The sequence below is a fragment of the Capricornis sumatraensis genome, chromosome 21 (genome assembly GCF_032405125.1).
Source record: "Capricornis sumatraensis isolate serow.1 chromosome 21, serow.2, whole genome shotgun sequence".
In the NCBI taxonomy this organism is placed as follows: domain Eukaryota; kingdom Metazoa; phylum Chordata; class Mammalia; order Artiodactyla; family Bovidae; genus Capricornis; species Capricornis sumatraensis.
Window position 1 is genome coordinate 35,478,384 of NC_091089.1, and position 20,965 is coordinate 35,499,348.

The window sequence follows — 20,965 nt, forward strand, 5'->3', positions numbered from 1 at the left end:
AAACCCCAGCATCTACCCATTATTATCATCTAGTGAGACTCAGAAGCTAAGGTGTAATTTAATTGCTCAGACAGAACATTCTCTGACGGGGCACATTAAAATGGAGGGAAAAGGGACTTCCCTGGCAGTCAAGTGGTTAAGACTTCGCCTTCTAATGCAGGGAGTGAGGGTTCTAGTTGGGAAGCTAGGATCCCACATGCCTTACAGCCAAAAAAAACCCCAAAACATAAAACAGAAGCAAAACTGTAACAAGTTCAATAAAAACTTTAAAAATGGTACACAGGAAAAGAAATCTCTAGAAAAAAAAAATGGAGGGAAAAGTGAGTGTGAAGTAATTCAGCCTGGTTACCTGGTGGTTCACCCTGCCCCCCACCACCCCATCCCCTGCTCACATAATCACCTCTATTTAGGGTTCGGTAAAGGTGACGTCTGATGTCTGAGGGCCTAGCGGAGGGGGACCGGGAGACACAGATCATTTGTTAGTAACATTCCAGCTCAGTTTACTCACAATGCATACTCCCGAGCCATCCTGGCAGCGATTGGAATGCCCGTTACAGTTGCAGGGAACACACCGTCCGGTGTATAAGCCTTTGTTCTCACGATAGTATCCAGGGCTGCATCCCTGTTTTGCAAACAAACCGTTTAGTCGATACAAAGAAAGAAATTTATTATCTGAGGCAGGTGACCATCCTGACTGTCAAGCACTGACCTTTCTATCTTCCCTACTTTGGTCAGTGTGTGAACTTCCACTTTCCAATGCAAGCCAGGTTCGCTTGCTTTTTCCATCAGGTTTTCTGTTGTTTTCACATCCTGGTAGGTATGTGAGTTTGTGGTGGAATGGGAGATGCGTGGTGGGGAAATCAGAGCAAACAGGGTGTAGGGGGTTGACTATGGAAGTTGGGTGCCTCTCCTTCTCAAGCCAATTGTTTTGAGGGCCAGTGGAGGCATGGAAGGCTGAGAAAGCAAAGAGGATCAGGACCTCAGTCCACCAGCGGGGAGGACCTCTGAGCAAATCCCTTCAAGTTCAAGTTCTCTTTGGGTAGCCACTCCTTCTCCAAGTGTGGATTTGGGCTGGTGGGGGAGCTGGGTGGGAGGAAGGGAAAGCTGGGATCACCACTGGGATTTAATCAATAATGGCAGGTCCAGTGGAACCCATTCACTGCCACTCACCAGACCACAGGTGACAGGGAACCCTGGGGGAAAGGAAACAGCTTGCATTCTTGTACAGAACTTGATAGGGATGTTTGGTTCCCACTGAACACAAAGACCCAGCTTAAGGCAATTTCCTTGAGTGTGGTCTTGTTCTCTTGTTCAACATTGCTCTGATTAACCCTATCTCCTCTATATCATCTTCTTCCAGTATAATGCTGCAAGTTATTATTTTTCATGTGGATGAGAAGAATTATGGGTTTTTTTTTGATGAACTGATATATTTTTTGAAAAGTCTAGTTAAGAATGTCCCTGGGACTTCCCTGGTGGGCCAGAGGTTAAGAATCTGCCCACCAATGCAGGGGAACAGGTTTGATCTCTGGTGCAGGAAGATTCCAGCTGCTCCAGGGCAGCTAAGTCCGTGTGCCTAGAGCCCATGCTCCGCAGCGAGAAGCCACCAAAATGAGAGGCTCGAGCACTGCCAACTAGAGAGTAGCCCCGCTTGCCACAACTAGAGAAAGCCCATGCACAGTGATGAAGACCCAAGTGAAGTCGCTCAGTCGTGTCCGGCTCTTAGCGACCCCATGGACTGTAGCCCACCAGGCTCCTCCATCCACAGGATTCTCTAGGCAAGAATACTGGAGTGGGTTGCCATTTCCTTCTCCAGGGGATCTTCCCAACCCAGGGATCGAACCCAGGTCTCCCACATTGCAGGCAGACACTTTAACCTCTGTGCCACAGCACAGCCATAAATGATTAAATAAATAACTTTTTAAAAAGAATGCCCCCAGTAGGAAAAAAAAAAAAGCAATTATTCTTATACCAGCCATTAAAAGTTACTTAGATTTCTGCCTCTAAAGAGAATTTCTGCCTTGAAAGTCATTTTCTTCATTTTGGCAGAGCCAATCACCGATTAAACTTAGGTGTAGTCTCTAGTTTCCTTCACTGATCTCCTACAGGGCCTATCTTTAACGCATCCGGAAAAATTAATACTTCAAGATAAAGATGATCTTTAATCTAATCTCTTTAAACAGCACATACATCTATGAGACTCTGAAGCTATAGCCAAGGGAAATTTGCTCTCATTCATTCATGGCCTTAAAGGTCTCTACCTGGGCAAGCCAAAGGGAAAAAGAAGCTCACACACTCCCCAGAGTTGAATATTCCAGTTGCTGCTAGAAATTCCTTCTAAAACTACACACAATGATGCCAAATCATACACAATAACAATACTAGAGTTTCCAATATAATTTTCCCTTCAGCTATTAGGAACCATGTCGAGGCAAAAGAATGCACTACAAAATCTTAGATTACTGAATGGGCTTGTCTAAGGAGAATCCAAACATGAAAGGAATGTTCTTGAGCTGAAAGCACAACTGAGAGATACATTTGAACTTAATTCAGCCAGTAGTGGTATGAGCGTATCTACAAATAATCTCTACTAATAAGGCACAGGGCCTTATAATTATCACCATATACCCCATTACATGCTTATAAAATTACCCGATTTAATAAAGAACAAATTATCTAAATAATAAATATATATGGTTTATTTATGACACCATGCCCAGTAAAAGCTTTAATTAAATATTCTTTGGTGGGTGAGGATGGTCTATCCTGATTAAAGGTAAATCACCCATCTTAATTTGCTTTTGCTTAGGAATAGAAAAGCACTCCGCAAGAACTATGTATCGTGACTCTCAGAACATTTGTCGGTTATGGAAATATAATTATTTTCTCACCTCTATAAAGCACACAAACTCTACATTTAACATACAATTCAGTTCAACTATTCAGACTGTATTGAAGACTTATTCTAAATGAAAACGAATGTGTCCTAACATGTTACTTCAGTAAAGAGACTTTGCAACTACTAATTTTTTAAGTGATAATTTTTCAGGATAACTTTTCCAATAAACTTTTGTAGTACAAATGATAAAATGATGTCTCTATCAAGTTTCCTGGATCACTTTAGCAGCCATAGAATTTATATCTCTGTGAATATACAAGTACCATCCAGGAAGTTTAAATATAGTGAAAGCAGAATTTATGAATGTTTAATGCCTGGCAAATTGACGCACATTTGTTCGGTATTACACAAAGCTGATCTCATCACTTTTCTTAATCTTAAATAGGGATTCCACTGATTCTCAAGGTTTACTTTATAGGTAATTTTTCTCCCAAGCAGAACCTGGAAACCTACAGGCATCCAGACTCTTATCCTAAGGCTTGGGTTCGTCTAGAAAGGGCACAAAGTTTCCTAGACATGAACATCCCACAGGCATTCAAACTCTAGCTGCCTCGGCATTTCCAGGTGGGCTGATGTTTATACGGTTTGTGGTTAACAGCCCAGGAGAGCGATCTGTCAGGCACCGTAAGGCACCGTAATGAACACTGCCAGTCAGCGGATGGTGAAGCCATCGGCCCCTCCCCCAGCCCACCCACTCCTCACTCATCACCCTGCCTTGAAATCTCAGGGAGCTGGGAACCCTCCCCCACCCAAAGCAAAACGTAAAAGGGCCGTTACCTGGTTGGGCTTAAGCTCCAAATAACTTGCTTGCAGTTGGTATTGACCCGGAGATGGAGGAAGCACTACCCTTTGCTGCTGTGAACTGTACCCCAGACACTGCTCCAGGGCTGCCCCAAAGATCCACAGCCATCCCACACTCCGGGCAGACCACCTCACTGCCGGGGGCATCGTGGTCCCTGGGCGTCCCGCTGGCTGCGCACAGACCTCTGCCTCTCCCTCTTATACCTGCCCTTCCTGCTGGCTGCCCAGGCCGGGCTGACTCAGGTAGAAGGCAGGCTGTCTGCGGCAGGAGGCCCCACCTGTAAACTTCACCTGTGAGTCAGCCTGGGAGAGAGCGCATATAACAGTCCCGCGGGCAAACGCGCTACTCTGTAATTCCTGCCAGGTGGGGCAGGCATCACCTTCTACCCACCTCACCCCCCAGACAGCACTCGAAGCTGTAAATCACAGGCTGAGTCATGCGCCTAGAACACGCCCTGGGCAGCAGGGTGGTGAGCCAGAGGTCCCTCTCTTTCCCTCGGGCTAGAAATTTCACTTAATCGGGCTAGAAAAGACAGAGAAGACAGGGGGACAAAGAGCGGAGGTACCTGCGGACTAAAAGTTACCTGGCAGGAATCCCGAGAAAACCACAGTGAGTATATTATATTTTAACCTGCAAAATAGGTCGCATTTTAATCTGCAAAGATATTATACCTGCAGGTTAAAAAAAGAACTGATGTGCAGATCACCTTTAGGGTTTCCTGCAATCCAGGGGTCGGGAGGGGAAGTTGCTAACTGCATATCCGACAGGCGTCTGGAATTCTCAAGATGCCAGTGTTTGCTATTTCCTATTCACTGTACTACCCACTGTGCTTTCTTTCCCTCTCTTCAGGAAGAGGAAATATTTGCAGCTTGAGATATGAAATAGCTTCATGTTACAGCACCCTGAGGACAGTCAAGTTGACTTGGCATCCGCTGAGGATCTGCTGTGAGCTGGAAACTTGGCCTGAAACTTCCCCTGAAGAATCTGGACTATAACTCTGTGGGGGGATGGGTGCTGGAAAGAGGCCCTGGATTAAGGAAAGGCAAGAGGACCCTGGATCAGTTCCTGGGAAGGCAGTGGCTCACATACTGGGACATGCAGGGTTACTTCCTTCCTGCCTCCCGGAAAGTCCAGATTTCTACAACCCCCAGGATCCACTGAACTCCTAATGCTTTCTGATGGGTTTTGAGACAAGTGATTTTTTTTTTTTTCATTTTTATAAGATAAGATGCTAGACACCCAGCAGAAACTTGTTTGATGGTCAGAGGGCTCCAGGCTGTCCAAGAGGGCTGGACAGCAGACAGGAGTGCCAGCCCCAGGAGCCCTCCAGGGCATTTGATGGTTGAGGGGCAGCTCCTACCTGGCAGGAGTCACCAGTGTAGTCAGGGGGGCAGGCACACATCTCCACGCTCTGTGCTCGACGTCCACTTCCTGTTTCCGAGGCCTCCTCCAGCCCCACCCCGCTCAGGGTGAGCCGCTGCGTCTCGGTGAAGTAGAGGCCCCGGAGGTGCACACCTTGCAGTCTAGACAGCATGGTCATCAGCTCCTCCCGGGACACGGGGGCATGGCTACTGGCATGTCTGAAGTTTCCCTACACGTGAAAGCAGAGAGGCGAACTCAGTCCCAGGGACCGCAAGATAGCCAGCCAGAAGGAACCCAACAAAAGACACTGAAAATGCATCAGGAGTAGAGAACAAACTTATGGTTACCAAGTGGGGAAGGTGGGATAGACCGGGAGACTGAGACTGACATACATACACACTGCTGTTCAGGCACTCAGTCATGTCCAACTCTTCGTGACCCCATGGAGTGTAGTACGCCAGGCTTCCCTAGTTTACTACGCATAAACTACACAGATTATAGTATGTAGTTTATACATAGTAAACTGTTCCTAGTTTCCCAGTTTATTATGTATAAACTCAACATTACTATGTATAACTAGATAACTAGTAAGAACCTACTGCATAACACAGGGAGCTCTACTCAACGCTCTGCGTGCATGCGTGCTAAGTCACTTGAGTCCAACTCTTTGTGACCCTATGACTGTAGCCCACCAGGCTCCTCTGTCCATGGGGATTGTCCAGGCAAGAGTACTGGAGTGGGTTGCCATGCCCTCCTCCAGGGGATCTTCCTGATCCAGAGATCGAACCTGGGTCTCCTGCACTGCAGGTGGATTCTTTACCACTGGCCCACTGAAGAGACTCTACGGTAACCTAAATGGGAAGGGAATCAGAAAAAGAGGGGATATATGTATACATATAGCTGATTCACTTTGCTGCACAACAGAAACTACCCCAACCTGGTAAAGCAACTATTTGTTGTGGTTGTTGTTTAGTCACTAAGTTATGTCTGACACTTTTGTGACCCCATGGACTACAGCCTGCCAGGCTCCTCTGTCCATGGGACTTCCCAGGCAAGAATATGGGAGTGGGTTGCCATTTCCTTCCCCAGGGGATCTTCCTGAGCCAGGGATTGAACCAACATTTCCTGCATTGGCAGGTGGATTCTTTACCACTGAGCCACCTGGGATACCCAATAAAAGTTAATAAAATGTATGCATCAGGGAAAACACTAAAATGAGATAGGTAAGTAGACACAGTGGGTTTACATTCAGAAGTCACATATCCTGGATTGTTCCCAAGAAGGAAGAGAGCCACGAGAAAGGGGGGGGAAATGAAGGCAGAAAATAAAGAACAATAAAATGAAGTCAGATTTCTCAGTGCTCAGCTTGTTGCACAATGCACTTTTGCTTGTACAAGCATAAAGGGAGTGAGAACGAGTAGAGAGGCAGATGGAAACAGAGTAAGCTGCACAGCTCAGATCATTCATTAAATGTTCATAATTGAGACAGAAAGTCCAACCTCTTCTTGCACACACACATTCATGTTATTTTATTTTTATGATGTAAAAACATGCAACATAAAGATTTACCATCTTAATTATTTTTAACAGTATGGTGAAGTGAAATGAAAGTCTTAGCCACTCAGTTGTGTCCGATTCTATGCGATCCCCTGGACTGTAGCCCACCAGGCTCCTCTGTCCATGGGATTCTCCAGGCAAAAAAACCAGAGTGGGTAGCCAGTCCCTTCTGCAGGGGATCTTCCTAATCCACGGATTGAACCCCAGTCTCCCCCACTGCACGCAGACTCTTTACCTCCTGAGCCACCATGGAAGCCTGGTGTACGGTAGTGTTAACTATATTCACGTGATTGTGCAACAGATCTCTAGAACTTTATCATCCTGCAAAACTGAAACTCAGCACCTATTAAGCAATAACTGCCTTTTCCTCCTCCCCTAGCCCCTGGCAACTACCACTCTCCTTTGTTCCTATGAATTTGAGGAGTTTAAATACCTCATATAAGTGGAATCACATAGTAGTTATCTCTTCATGACTTGCTTATTTCACTTGGTGGAATGTGCTCAGATTTCATTCACGTTCTAGCATACGACAGAACTTTCTTCTTTTTTAAGGCTGAATACCATTCCAGCATGTATGTGACACATTTTCTTTATCCTGTCGGCTTTCAATAGACATTTCACTTGCTTCCACCTTTTGGCTACTGTGAACAGTGTTGCAGTGAACGTGACTGTGCAAATATCTTCAAAACCCTATTTCCAACTATTTGGAATATAGAGTTGACCCTTAAACTGTGCAGGTATTAGGGGTGACAACCCTCTGGGACTCAAAAATCCGTGAAAACCTTCCCAGTCCACTCTCCACATCTGTGGCTTCAAATTCATCGATTCGACCACCCGCAGATCATGGAGTACTGTGGCACTTAGTGGCAAAAGATTCAGGCTTTTTTTTTTTTTTTTCTGGAATAAATGCTTTGCAGATTACTGATAGCCTTTGGTTAATTGTCAAGACTTTTAAACTAGTTGACTTTGACCACATTTGCCAGTTTTTTCATTGCTTTTGTGGAGGAAAAATTGGAAGAGGTTCTTCACCATTTTTGCTGGCATAACCTCTCTCATATAAGCAGAATCACATACTATGTGGACTTTTGTGTCCTGCTTCTTTCCTTCAGCATAATATTTTGGGGCTTCATCCACACTGTGGAAGTTACCAATACTTCTTGTTCTCTTTATTGCCAAATGGTATTCCACCATATGGATGGACCAGTACAGAAATGCTACAGCATGTCTGCAAGTTTAAGGTGCTTGAAAAAGTAGCCCCTTGAGGATATATTTAACAATTCTCACTGGACATATTTAAATATTTTTATTTATTTCTCCAGTTGCCTGTGCCATGTTTTATTTCCGGCACTCAGATCTTCCATTTTCATTTCCTCATGTGGGACTGGGATCTAGCTCCCTGACCAGGGATTGAACCTGGGTGCCCCCACACTGGGGGCTTGAAGTCTTAGCCAGTACACCACCAGGGAAATCCCTGGACAAATTTAATAATATAATTGGAACATTGCTTAAAGGAATAGTTGTAACCAAGTAGGTGTAATACAATGTTCTACAATTTGATAGGGCTTCCCAGGTGGCACTAGGGGTAAAGAACCTGCCTGCCAATGTAGGAGATGCAAGAGATGTGGGTTCCATCTCTGGGTTAGGAAGATCCCCTGGAGGAGGGCATGGCAACCCACTCCAGTATGCTTGCCTGGAGAATCCCATGGACAGAGGAGCCTGGCGGGCTACAGTCTATAGCATCACAAAGAGTTGGACATGACTGAAGGGACTTCGCATGCACGCACACGTAATTTGATAAGCTCTCCTTTATTTAGCTATATTATTCTTATTTCTTTAGGTATTAGATGTGCTTGTGACTTTTCTATTTATTTACCCCAAGCACATTTGTTGGAAAGCCACCAGGTTCCAGGCACCGAAGGAATCCTAAGGACAAATGCCAGCTGTATCGGAGCATGACAGACGCATGGAGTTTATACAATAAGGATACTTAACTGTAAAGCAAGAGACAGGATGGTTTCCTGTTCCTTATTCATAAAATAAGTCATAAGAAAAACCAACTCTTTGAAAGAGCTAAGTCATAGGACAGAAAGGCTCGTCAAGAACCATTTCAGGGGCCTCCCTGGTGGTCCAGCGGTTAAGCTGCAGAGCTTCCAGTGCAAGGGGTGCAGGTTTGGTCCCTGGTCAGGGAACTAAGACCCCACATGCTTTGCAGCGTGGCCAAAAAAAAAAAAAAAAAAGACAAAAGAAAGAACCACCTCACATTCACTTTTCCTTACCTCCACCATCTGCACTCGCCCATGATGCAGCCGGTCTGGCCGGGGGTGATTTGGCTCATGGTAGATGACGGACATGTGCTGACCCTGTGGAAGGCAAATACGAATGTGCTGGTAGCTTGGCTGGCATGTTTCGAAGTTTATGGCTGATTTGCAAACACATGTCTATGATCTGCTTTACATGAAATGACTGATCCTAAAAAGTAACTGCAAGATGAACCGACAAGCAAAAGGTTTAGTAACACGGAAATGGAATAATAAGACCTAATAGAGTTCATTTTCACAAATAGGAAACCAAGAAAGTTCCTTTGACTAAAAGTGGCTTAAAAAGATGGAAACAATTTTTAAAAATCAGTAAATATGCTTTGCAGAAAACATGAGGGACCAGTTCCCCTACTGCCTAGGATCAGACAGGGAGCAAGAAAGTGCTCTGGTGGGTGGTTAGTGGGGAGGGGAGGGAGGGCAGGAGGCTGGCAGGCTGGCTGTGGGCTGTGCAGGGGGCATGGACAGGGTGCTGCGGGGCTGGCACATGGAGCAGGGCTCACCCCACAGCCCAAGACCCTGCGGGCACAAGCCCCATCATTCAACCTCTGCACCGGTCCCCATTACAGCGGCTCTTCAGGGCACAATGGGACAATCAGCACCCACCACCAGCAACCTCACCCCACACCCACAGTAGAGAAGCTCAGCTGTTTCATGGCACCAAACCCCTAAAAGTTTCACTCATCAGAGCCGGCCTTTCAGAAAGAAGAGCATTATCTGCAATCACTCATTGAAAATCTTAATCTAAGAAATATGCCCAATAAGCTTTTGATTTCAGTGGTTTGGAACAAAGCAGCAGAGTATATGCTTTATGAGCCTAAATTACTTTCCAAGTTTGAAGATAAATTAAGAAGAAATTTTGGTCATCACTTCTTCATGAGCTCCAACAGTTTGCATAATAACAGAGGCAGTAAAATATAGGCACACTAATGGCCTGAATTTGAGATGCTCTGTAAAAAAATAATGAGGCTGATCTACAGCAAGTCATAATAGTGTTTTTATTGTGGAACTATTTTTCCTTAAACTTTAACTCTAAAGTCCTGGGTGCTTCATTTTCAAGATGTTTTGCAAAGGAAGTTTCCTTCGAGTTTTTTAAACAACAGTTCAATACATTTGGGTGCCAGCAGAAACAGGACATAGCACAGCCGTGCCTAAACACAGAAAGCTACCAGAATGCAAGGCCCTCAGCTGGCACGAGACATGTGGGGTTTTCCAGTCATCACTTGCACAAAACACACACAGAAGTCCTTCAGGAAGCTGGAATTGCAACACATTAATTACAGCAAATGAACCAGAAACAGTCAAGATCAGGTGATGGCACCCCATCCCATGTTCAAGGTTCTGTACATTGGAGGGATTCAAAGCAGGATGGTATATCACCCCTGCCCTCAAGGAAATTGCTAGATTGTGGTTCTGGACTGTGCGCCCAGCACATAGCATGTGGGTGTCACTTCTCAAAAAACCAAAAGGGCTCCCCAGTATCTCGTGTTTGTGCTGAGGCACTTAGTCACAACTCTTTGAGACCCCATGGGCTGTAGCCAGGCTCCTCTGTTCATGGGATTCTCCAGGCAAGAATCCTGGAGTGGGTCACCATTTCCTCCTCCAGGGGATCTTCCCGACACAGGAATGGAACCTGGGTCTCCTGCATTGCAGGCGGATTCTTTACCACTGAGCCACCAAAGAAGTCCATCTCCCCTTAGATTACACTTTTTCTTTTTGACAACAGGGACCACCTGGCCTTCATGAGCCCAGCAATGTGACTTTGCAAAAAGGGAAGTCTCAAAAACATGTGTGCAATGCAATTGAAAGACAGAAACACAAAACAAGTTTACGATGAGGCAATGATCGTGAGAAGCCAGGAGGGAGATGGTTAAGTTCTTGGAAGGGAAGAAAAGAGAAACGATTCGGGGCTGGGATAGTCAGGCACCCAGGATCTGGAGGAGGTGCTACATGCTCTCAACTTCCCTTCCAGTTTCTACAAAATACTGGAAATGACTTAATCCAGACTTCTTGTAGGCCACTTATCAAGATGTCCTATGAGTTGCCTGGTAGCTCGGTGGTGAGGAGTCCGCCTGCCAGTGCAGGAGACACAGGTCCAATCCTGATCCGGGAAGATACCACATGCTGCAGGACGACTAGGCCTGTGAGCCACAACTACTGGGCCTGAGCTCTAGAGCCGGGGAGCTGCGACTGCTGAGCCCACATGCCCCCGAGCCTGTGCTCAGCAAGAAGAGAAGCCCCTGAATCACAGGGAAGAGTAGCCCCCGCTCGACTCAACTAGAGAAAAGCCCGAGCAGCAGCGAAGGTCCAGCACAGCCGAGAAATATGTAAATAAAATTATCTTTTAAGAAAAGATGTCCTAAAATCAGAATGGCATAAGCTGCAACTGCCACCTCCTGTCACTTGGCTTGCGCTCTGATACCTACAATGAGCTGCACATCCGGCTTCCTTTCCAGAGGAATCATGTCAGCAGGTAGTCCAAACGACTTGATCTGGTAGGTGAGGTAGCCGCCATACGAGGAAACCTAAAATTGAAATAACAGCATGAATAGCACAAGCGCTGCAACACACCATGGCCACATCAGTTTGTCTACAAAGCACACTGGCCCAGAGCTCCGGGAAGATACACTATCAGCCCCTTAACAGCGCTCATTTCTAGAGAGAGGAACTGAAGATGGGATCTTAACTCTCTACTTTATACCATTTTATATTGATTCAAATGTTTAATGTGAAGATGATTGAGTTTTACAAGCAAGAGGCTACTTCCCTTAAACAGAAAAATACTAGTCACACAGAAACAAATAAGATCCTTTTATTCTAGATGGCTACTAAACCACAGCTATTCTAAGAAATCTAGGCCACTGCTTTTCTATTTAGCCGAGAGAACTGGTTAATATCTATCAGGTACAAGATGAACTTCCAAAAATAAACTAAAAAAAACTTCCCCTGAGCACAGATGGTGACGGTTTCCTAAGTGATTTTGCATTCTCTTGGGTGCATGAGCCCTGTCCAACTATGTGTGCGTGCTACGTCACTTCACACAAGTCCGACTCTTTGCGACCCTGTGGACTCTGGCCCACCAGGTTCCTCTGTCCATGGGATCCTCCAGGCAAGAACACTGGAGTGGGTTGCCATATCCTCCGCCAGGGGATCTTCCAACCCAGAAACTGAACCCATGTTTCGGGCAGCTCCTGTACTGCAGGCAGATGCATTATCATTGAGCCGCTGGGGAAGCCCATGACCAACCATACCACCAGGCATATGGACCGCCTCTCAGTGCTGCCTTAACAGCATGATGGTAATAGAGACGAGGAAGTGAACGATCAGGGTTTTCTGGACAGCATCTTTCTGGACAGACTTTACATCTGGTACTGACATCCCTCCCCCTTAAAGTAAAAGCTGATCAAGAAGGAAGGAGTGATTGAGGGATAAAAATCAGAGGCAACGTCACCTCAGGGCAGGTAGACAAAGTACCCTTCAGTTCAGTTCAGTTCAGTTCAGTTCAGTCACTCAGTCGTGTCCGACTCTTTGTGACCCCATGAATCGCAGCACGCCAGGCCTCCCTGTCCATCACCAACTCCTGGAGTTCACTCAGACTCAAGTCCATCGAGTCAGTGATGCCATCCAGCCATCTCATCCTCTGTCGTCCCCTTCTCCTCCTGCCCCCAGTCCCTCCCAGCATCAGAGTCTTTTCCAATGAGTCAACTCTTCACATGAGGTGGCCAAAGTACTGGAGTTTCAGCTTCAGCATCATTCCTTCCAAAGAAATCCCAGGGCTGATCTCCTTCAGAATGGACTGGTTGGATCTCCTTGCAGTCCAAGGGACTCTCAAGAGTCTTCTCCAACACCACAGTTCAAAAGCATCAATTCTTCGGGGCTCAGCTTTCTTCACAGTCCAACTTTCACATCCATACATGACCACTGGAAAAACCATAGCCTTGACTAGGCAGACCTTTGTTGACGAAGTAATGTCTCTGCTTTTCAATATGCTACCTAAGTTGGTCATAACTTTTCTTCCAAGGAGTAAGTGTCTTTTAATTTCATGGCTGCAGTCACCATCTGCAGTGATTTTGGAGCCCCCCAAAATAAAGTCTGACACTGTTTCCACTGTTTCCCCATCTATTTGCCATGAAGTGATGGGACCAGATGCCACGATCTTCATTTTCTGAATGTTGAGCTTTGAGCCAACTTTTTCACTCTTCACTTTCACTTTCATCAAGAGGCTTTTTACTGAGATGCAAATAAATTGGAGTAGGGGGGTGGGGCAGCCCTTTAGACTCCCAGTCCACTGAAGTTCTTCCCTAGGACCTACAGCCTACACAGCTTCACCTAGTTATGACCAAAGAGCCTGGAAGTACTCAAGATAACATCTCAAGATAACATTCTCTTTTGAGAGTAAGTATTGCTTTTTTGATGGGCTGACATCATTTGCTTTTCACTTTTTATTCTATATTGGCATATAGGTGATCAACAACGTTGTGTTAGTTTCAGGTGTACAGCAAAGTGATTGAGTTATACACATACATGCATCTATTCTTTTCAAATTCTCTTCCCATTTAGGTTGGTACATCATATTGAGGAGAGTTCTCTATGCTAGACAAGAGGTCCTTGTCGATTATCTACTGATATTTGAAATACAGAAGTTTGAACACATCCATTGAGAACTCCTGATCTATCCCTCTCCCCAGCCCCTTCCCTCAACTCGTAACCCTAAGCTCATTCTCTAAGCCTGTGAGTCTGTTTCTGGTTTCTAAGTGAGGCCATTTGCATCATCTTTTTAGATTCTGCATATAAGCACTATAATATGATGTTTGTCTGTCTCTGTCTGACTTATTTCACTCCATACAACAATTTCGAAGTCCATCTGTGTTGCTGCAGGAGGCATTATTTCATTCCTGTGAATGGCTGAGTGATATTCCATCGTATATATGCACCACATCCTCTTTACCCATTCACCTGTCAGTGGACGCTGAGCTTGCTTCCACTGTCTTGGCTATTATAAACAGTAATTAATGAATACTGGGGTGTGTGTATCCTTTTGGACCATGTTTTTCTCTGGAAAAACATGCCCAGGAGTGCGAGTGCAAGGTGATATGGTCACTTTATTTTTACAGTTTTTAGAGGAACTTAAGGCTTTAAAAATAGGTCTACACATTCTTGCATACTCCCGTCTTCTAGAGGTGGAGCTTAATTCTCCTCCCAGAGTTTAGGCTGGGCTTAGTGACTGTGTTCTAAAGAACAGAATATAGCAGAAACCAGAGCGTGTCATTTCTGAAATTAGGTTACAGAAATATTGTTTTTTCTCTCACATTTGCTTCGGTGGAAGCCAACTGTAGTATCATGAGGACCCTCACACATCTATGGAGGGTCTCACATGAACAGGAACTGAAGCCACCAACCAACAGCCAGCCAAGGACAGAGGCCGGCTGACAGCCACACCAGCAAGTGTGGACATGGATCCTCCAGGCCCAAGTGACTGCAGTCCAGGCTGACGTCTTGACCACAGCCTCAGGAGAGACCCTGAGCCACCGTGATCCACGGAAACTGGCCGAGATAGTAATGGTCTGCTGCTTTAAGCTGCAAAGTCTGTGGGTCATCTGTTACCCACGACAAGATGACCAGTGAGTACAGGGCTCGCCCTGTGGATGTGAAGAGGCATGTCACGAGAGGGAGAAGCAGGATTATGTGCGATGAGCAATGTTCCCCACACTCAGAGGTCAGCATCCACAGCCCTTCAACCCAAAGACAGCGTCAGAGGGCTCAGGCTGAGAAGACCCGAGTACCTAGTCATTCTAGGTATGAGGGCATGGCATCCTGTGGGCGGGGCTCTGTGAAATCTCCCTCTTCCCCGAAGCTCTACCCTGGGCCCCCAGGAGCATGTGTCACCAGAGGATGTTTCTATGGGAGGCTCATACTTCTGTCCTTATAAATGAGTGTAGGTGGCCTGATCCTGGAATGATAATTTATGCAGCAAAGGAAAACCAACTTGTTTATAAGCTCCCTGAGGAGCGTCTAACCACGTCACTCACAATTTCCCAATTTATTCCTCTCCCCCACACCCTGTCCCCTTTGGGAAGCACAAGCTTGTGTTCTACGTCTGTGACATACACACACTACAGTATATCAAATATGTAACAATAAGGACCTACTGTAGAGCCCAGGGAACTCTACTCAATACTCTGTAATGACCTATATGTGAAAGAATCTAAAAAGAGTGGACAGCAGATTTAATTTGCTGGACAGCAGAAACTAACACAACATTGTAAATCAACTGTACCCGAGTAAATTTTATTTTTTAAAAAAGAAAGAATTTATTCATAACCACACGTGACTCTATTATTGAAAGCTGTGCTGTCGCTGGTTCCTGGGCTTCTTTTAATAAGCTCATGAGTCACTTTGCAGCTTTTGTTTTCCTGTCAAGGGGCCTTTCTTCTGCTTTAAAACAAAGAATTCTCAGCACTGGCATTTAAAAGCATACATGTGCCATTCGCATCAGGTATTATTTAAAAGGGTTATTTCCATGGAGGAAAATTCTTCAGCATTAAGTGAAAACCAAGAACAACCAGGTGCGTTATTCCTTTGCTGGTGAGCGATGCGTGTGGGGGCCCTGAGATACGTACACCTTCAGTCCCTCCATCATCTGCATTTGTGATTAACCCACGGGAGCTCGGTCACTCGGTTGTGTCTGACCCTTTGAGATCCTATGGACTGTAGCCCGCCAGGCTCCTCTGCCCATGAGGTTCTCTAGGCAAGAATAATGGAGGGGGTTGCCCTTTCCTCCTCCAGGAGATCTTCCTGACCCAGGGACAGAACCCAAGTCTCCTGAGTCTCCTGTATTGGCAGGAGGATTCTTTACCACTGAGCCATGTGGGAAGCCCATGATTAACCTAAGGTCTCCAATTTTAGTAACCTGAACTTCTGGAACTTTCCTTCCAGACCTCTGGTTAATGATGCCCAGGTAGTGATGGAGGAAGTCCAGCAAGGGCACGGGAGAACAGCAGGATGTGGTTACCTTGTCCCCCAGGTAGGAAGGTGGGGCGACCCAGGACGCGCTGTGGACCGTGGCAGGCAGTTCCTGGAGGTCGGCCACCACACTACTGCTGCCGGGGTTGAAGGAGACAGGGATGTCCACTCCGTCCGCTGTCTGCAGGCGCCAGCCCATCATGTCCACAAGCTGAAACACAGAGGCAAGGGATGGAACCATGTGCCCATGGCTCCTCTGGCGATGGCTGAATCTTGAAGAGCAGAAAGAGCCGCGGGGCAGCCACCTTGCTGCAAAGGCCTCCCTCAGGTGTCTCCTCATCTCTGATTCCCGCTCAGCCCCCAACAGACCCATCGAGACTAGGAGTTCTCAAAGGATAGTGGCCATATGCATGTGGGATTTATCCTTTAGCCCTGCACACATCCTGACATTTAGTAGTGTCCAATAACTGTTCGAATAATATGCAAATAAGGGTGTGGACCATAACTAGGATTGTGGGCGCATTTTAATGATGAGCTCCTTGCAGAAAAAATATGATGTGAATTACAGTGGCCTGCTGTCGTTGTTTTTCTCTAAATGGAGCATCAGAATTAAATACTCCCCTGATCACAAAGGAAGCCAGGAGTTAAATTATGAGGGGAAGGAAAAGAAGAAGCTGACAAGGCAGAGATGTGGAATAATGCTTCGGGGGTCCCCTGGGGATAAGAAGAGGAGCCTTCAGGGTGGATTTACAAAATAACTTTCTCCCCCAACTACAAGCCTGTGCTCCTTTCAAGAGGCAGGCAGTAAAACAGATACAAAAATCTTTCTTTGAACATTTGTTGGACATAACACATGACTCACTCCATAGGGTCACAAAACAGTCGGACACAACTTAGCGACTAAACAACAATAACAACAAATATGTGACTCACACAAGAAAGCAAGCATGGGGTCATGAAGGCAACACAAGGGTTAGCTTTCTGGAGTTGACTTTAAAAGTGGCCAAAGACAAGATGTGGTAAAACAGGTGAGAAGGAAAGTAGAACAGGAAGATAAGCAGATAAGTACGGGAGGAGAACAACCAACTCTACTGAGTGTGTATTGAGCAACTACTACATTTCAGATCCTGCTCACGGCACTGGGATTCTATCAGGGAGGTTACCCGCAAGTGGTGAAAGAAGAGAGATAATAAGCTTTAGAACTGTGATGCACGCTATGAAGTCCACAGAGAAAGGTGAGGGCACTGAGTCAGTGAGTGGTAAGGGGAGGCTTCTCCAAGCACTGGGACACGTGAGCAGAGATCTGATGGGGGACGTGAGCTGAGGAACGTGAGCACATCTGGGGACAGAACCCTGCAGGCTAAGGACAGTGAGCACAGTGCTTAACATTCTAACCCAGCAGGATGCAAAAACCTCCATGACTCTTCACGTCTCATGCCAGTGCGTTACTTTCTCATTCTTTATTTTTATGCATGCTCATGCTCAGTCATGTCCGACTCTTTGCGACCCCACAGACTGCAGCCCACCAGGCTCCTCTGTCCATGGAACTTTCCAGGCAAGAATACTGGAGTGAGTTGCCACTTCCTACTCCAGGGGATCTCCCCAACCCAGGAGCCGAACTCACGTCTCCTGTTCTGTGGGCAGATTCTTTACCACTGTGCCACCTGGGAACCCCTCACTTTCTCATTTAGAAGTGCTAAAGAAAAACAGAAGGAGTCTGATGCCCTGCCTACCTTAGCCCTTCTCTTATGAGTGCTGTGACAGTGATGACTGACTCCGAAACAAAAGCAGCTGGTACAACCCTTGGGATTCGCTGGGTCCAGGTAGAATGACCCTTCCCGACACATGTTGCATTCTGTGCCTTGCACGTTTTCCTATCAAAGAAAACCACGAAAGAAGAGATCATTCCTTCTGAAGGGCCTCTGATTCAAGAGAGCTACAAATTAAGTACCGACATAAGACAATGGGACGTGGATGCTAATAAAACATCCAAAGTTATATGACTGTTCAACTGTTCTACCACATTAACTATTTAAATTTTTATACCACATACAAATGGAAGAGAGGATTTCCTAAATTTCATCAGATGCCCGTTAACATCTTGAAGGTAGAAAAACAGCACCAAAAATTTCACAATGTGGGGGAGACTGGTTCATCCCACTTACAACCACTTTAGAGCATCTGCTGGGATTGGGGAACCCATCCGTCATTGGCAGAACACCCTGGAGCAGAGATGATGAACCTGGGGTCCACGGGACAGGAATAGGCTTCAGGGAAACCCAGGAACCTCTTGAAATTATAGACAAAAGTTTGTGCCGATTTTTCTGGAGACCATTTGTGTCATCAGATTCTTAAGGAGATCTGTAGACCCTCCAAAGGACAAGAGCAGTGAGGCTGGGGTGGCTTCTAACTGTTTCTACCCAATGAGTTCAGTTCAGTTCAGTCGCTTAGTCATGTCTGACTCCTTGTGACCCCATGGACTGTGGCATGCCAGGCGTCCCTGTCCATCACCAACTGCCGAAGCCTGCTCAAATTCATGTCCATCAAGTCAGTGATGCCATCTAACCATCTCATCCTCTGTCATCCCCTTCTTCTCCTGCCTTCAATCTTTCCCAGCATCATTGATCATGGGTCAATCTCGTTTCCCGAGGGTTTTTATACAATGACTCAGCATGAAGACCCTCCACTCTGGCCGGTGGCCCACATCCCCAGCATTGCACATTCTGTCTTACCTTGCAGAGACACGCCCCGGTGCCCGGGTCACAGACTCCCGGCTCGGTCCCATCTCTGCTGCAGTGGCAGGGGAGGCACTCAGGAAAGCGGTAGAAGCCGGGAGTACACCGGTCACACTGCCGCCCTGTGATCCTGGGCTTGCATCTGTGCACAAGGAAAGGAAGCAAAAGTCTTCATCACCTTTGTACACACAGTTCTAAAGCCGACCTGCACTGCCACAGAGAAGTTGCTTGTCAGAAGCCAGTTCAGGGACTTTCCTGGTGGTCTAGTGGTTAAAACTTCACCTTCCAATGAAGGGGACACAGGTTCAACCCCCGGTCGGGGAACTAAGATCCCATATACCACGAAACAACTAAGCCTGGTCACCACAACTACTGAGCCACAACTAGGGAGTCTGTGCACTGCAAGGAAAGATCCCGCGTGATGCAATGAAGATCCTGTGTGCTGCTACTGAGACCCAATGCAAATAAATAAATATATTTTTTTAAAAAGCCAGTTAAGTAGACACAGAGCCTGCCCACAGGTGCCAGTGTCCAAGCAGAATGGGGAAAAGCAGATACAAGGCACTCACACAAAGCAGCTCAAAGTGACCATCATCCTAATGAAAAATGGGTCAAAAGATACACACTTTCAGTTATAAAATAACTAAGTCCTGGAATGTCATGTAATGTACAGCACAGCAACTATAGTTAATGATGCCATACTGCACTTCTGCAAGTTGCTAAGAGAGTAAATCTTAAAAATTCTAATCACAAGAAAAAAATTGTAAGTATTTACGATCATGGGTGATAACTAGATTTACTATGGTGACCATTTCACAATAGACACAAATATCAAATCACTATGTTTACATTTGAAACCAACCAGTCCATTCTGAAGATCAGCCCTGGGATTTCTTTGGAGGGAATGAAGCTGAAACTCCAGTACTTTGGCCACCTCATGCGAAGAGTTGACTCATTGGAAAAGACTCTGATGCTGGGAGGGATTGGGGGCAGGAGGAGAAGGGGACAACAGAGGATGAGATGGCTGGATGGCATCACCGACTCAATGGACTTGAGTTTGAGTAAACTCCGGGGGTTGGTGATGGACAGGGAGGTCTGGTGTGCTGCGATTCATGGGGTTGCAAAGAGTCAGACACGACTGAGCGACTGAACTAAACTGAACTGCATATAAGGTTACATGCCAGTTATACCTTAATTGAAAACAAAAAGCAATAAGCATTATGGATCTTGGGCCAGGCTTGGTACGAGGCTCTGGAGTGAAGGAAGGACAGACTCCCTGGGCCTGAGAGCTCCCAGGGTGACTGTTAGGTAGGAATGTGAATATACATATGGGGTCTACACAGGGGTCAGAAGGCCTGCACAGACCCAGCCTCCCCGGGGGAAGGTGATGCCTGAGCTGAGTGTAAAAGGACAAGAGTCCTGGGGTAGAAGGTGGGGCAGGCATTCCAGAGAGCAAGAATGGGGAACATGGCCTGGCGTGTGCAGGGAACACAGCGGGGAGCTTCTGGAGCAGGGGTGCAGGTGAGGATGCTGAGCCATGAGCCTGGAGAGGCAGGAGTCTCCTCCCTCCAGGAGACTGAGTCTGTTGGCCTTCTGACCCCCGTGTTGACCGCATGTGTATACTGTTCACATTCCCACCTAACACTCTTATCTTGGGAGCTCTCAAGCCCAGGGCCTCTGTCCTCCTCTCACCCCAGAGCCTACTCCCAAGCCTGACCCAAGTCACCATCCAGGATGGAGAGCCTGGGGAGGCGGAAGGGGGTCAGCTCACCGGGACGGAGGGGCTGGTCGCTGCAACACTGTCCTGGAGCCCTGGGGCGTGGGGCTGAGCCCTGCACACCGAGGGCAGACTGGCCAGAGTTCTGATCCAGCTCTCACATGACTCAGAGACAGTGTCTCAGCAAGTTATGCAGCTTCTCAAGGCTTCACTGACCCTCCGTGAGAGAGAGGGGAGGCAGTGGTGGAGATGCCAGGCAGTGCCGGCAGCTGGCCAGCTCTCAGACGGGGGTTGTCACCTTGAAAAGCTTTCAGAGAGGAAGAAGGACAGGTGGCTGTGTGTCAAGGACTGAGCTGAGGGCAGCTCTGCGCCGGGGAGATGGGGGCCGAGCGAGGGCAGAGGTATTCAGGACGGAGAGGGGGCGATGGGTTCCAAGCTATTTCAGGGTGAGGGTGCTGGGGCTCGTCGTGGTCTGGGTGGGGGGACAGAATGGGGAGACAGCAAGGAGGGCTCCCCGTTGTCCGGCTGAGTGACGGGTGACATTGGAGCAGGTGGAGAGGGCGGCAACGGCCTGTGTGGGGCTGGGCGCCCAGGCGTCTGTGGGCAGCTCTGACC

General features: G+C 46.9%; 2 protein-coding genes across 3 annotated transcripts in view; both read right to left on the reverse strand.

The window, feature by feature from the left end:
• LAMA3 (laminin subunit alpha 3) overlaps positions 1 to 3,847 on the reverse strand; it is a 78,785-nt gene extending 74,938 nt beyond the window's left edge. For both annotated transcript variants that reach the window (XM_068993765.1, XM_068993764.1), the window contains exons 1-2: positions 3,677 to 3,847; positions 509 to 622 (exon numbers count right to left, since the gene is read on the reverse strand). In XM_068993765.1, the coding sequence (XP_068849866.1) occupies positions 509 to 622; positions 3,677 to 3,847 (285 nt within the window). The remainder of the gene's footprint in view (positions 1 to 508; positions 623 to 3,676) is intronic.
• Positions 3,848 to 3,898: 51 nt separating this feature from the next.
• Positions 3,899 to 20,965, reverse strand: part of LOC138097474 (laminin subunit alpha-3-like) — a 173,431-nt gene continuing 156,364 nt past the window's right edge. The window contains exons 26-31 of the mRNA XM_068993656.1: positions 18,631 to 18,775; positions 15,948 to 16,109; positions 11,362 to 11,460; positions 8,897 to 8,980; positions 5,062 to 5,292; positions 3,899 to 4,003 (exon numbers count right to left, since the gene is read on the reverse strand). Coding sequence (XP_068849757.1) covers positions 3,899 to 4,003; positions 5,062 to 5,292; positions 8,897 to 8,980; positions 11,362 to 11,460; positions 15,948 to 16,109; positions 18,631 to 18,775 — 826 coding nt within the window. The remainder of the gene's footprint in view (positions 4,004 to 5,061; positions 5,293 to 8,896; positions 8,981 to 11,361; positions 11,461 to 15,947; positions 16,110 to 18,630; positions 18,776 to 20,965) is intronic.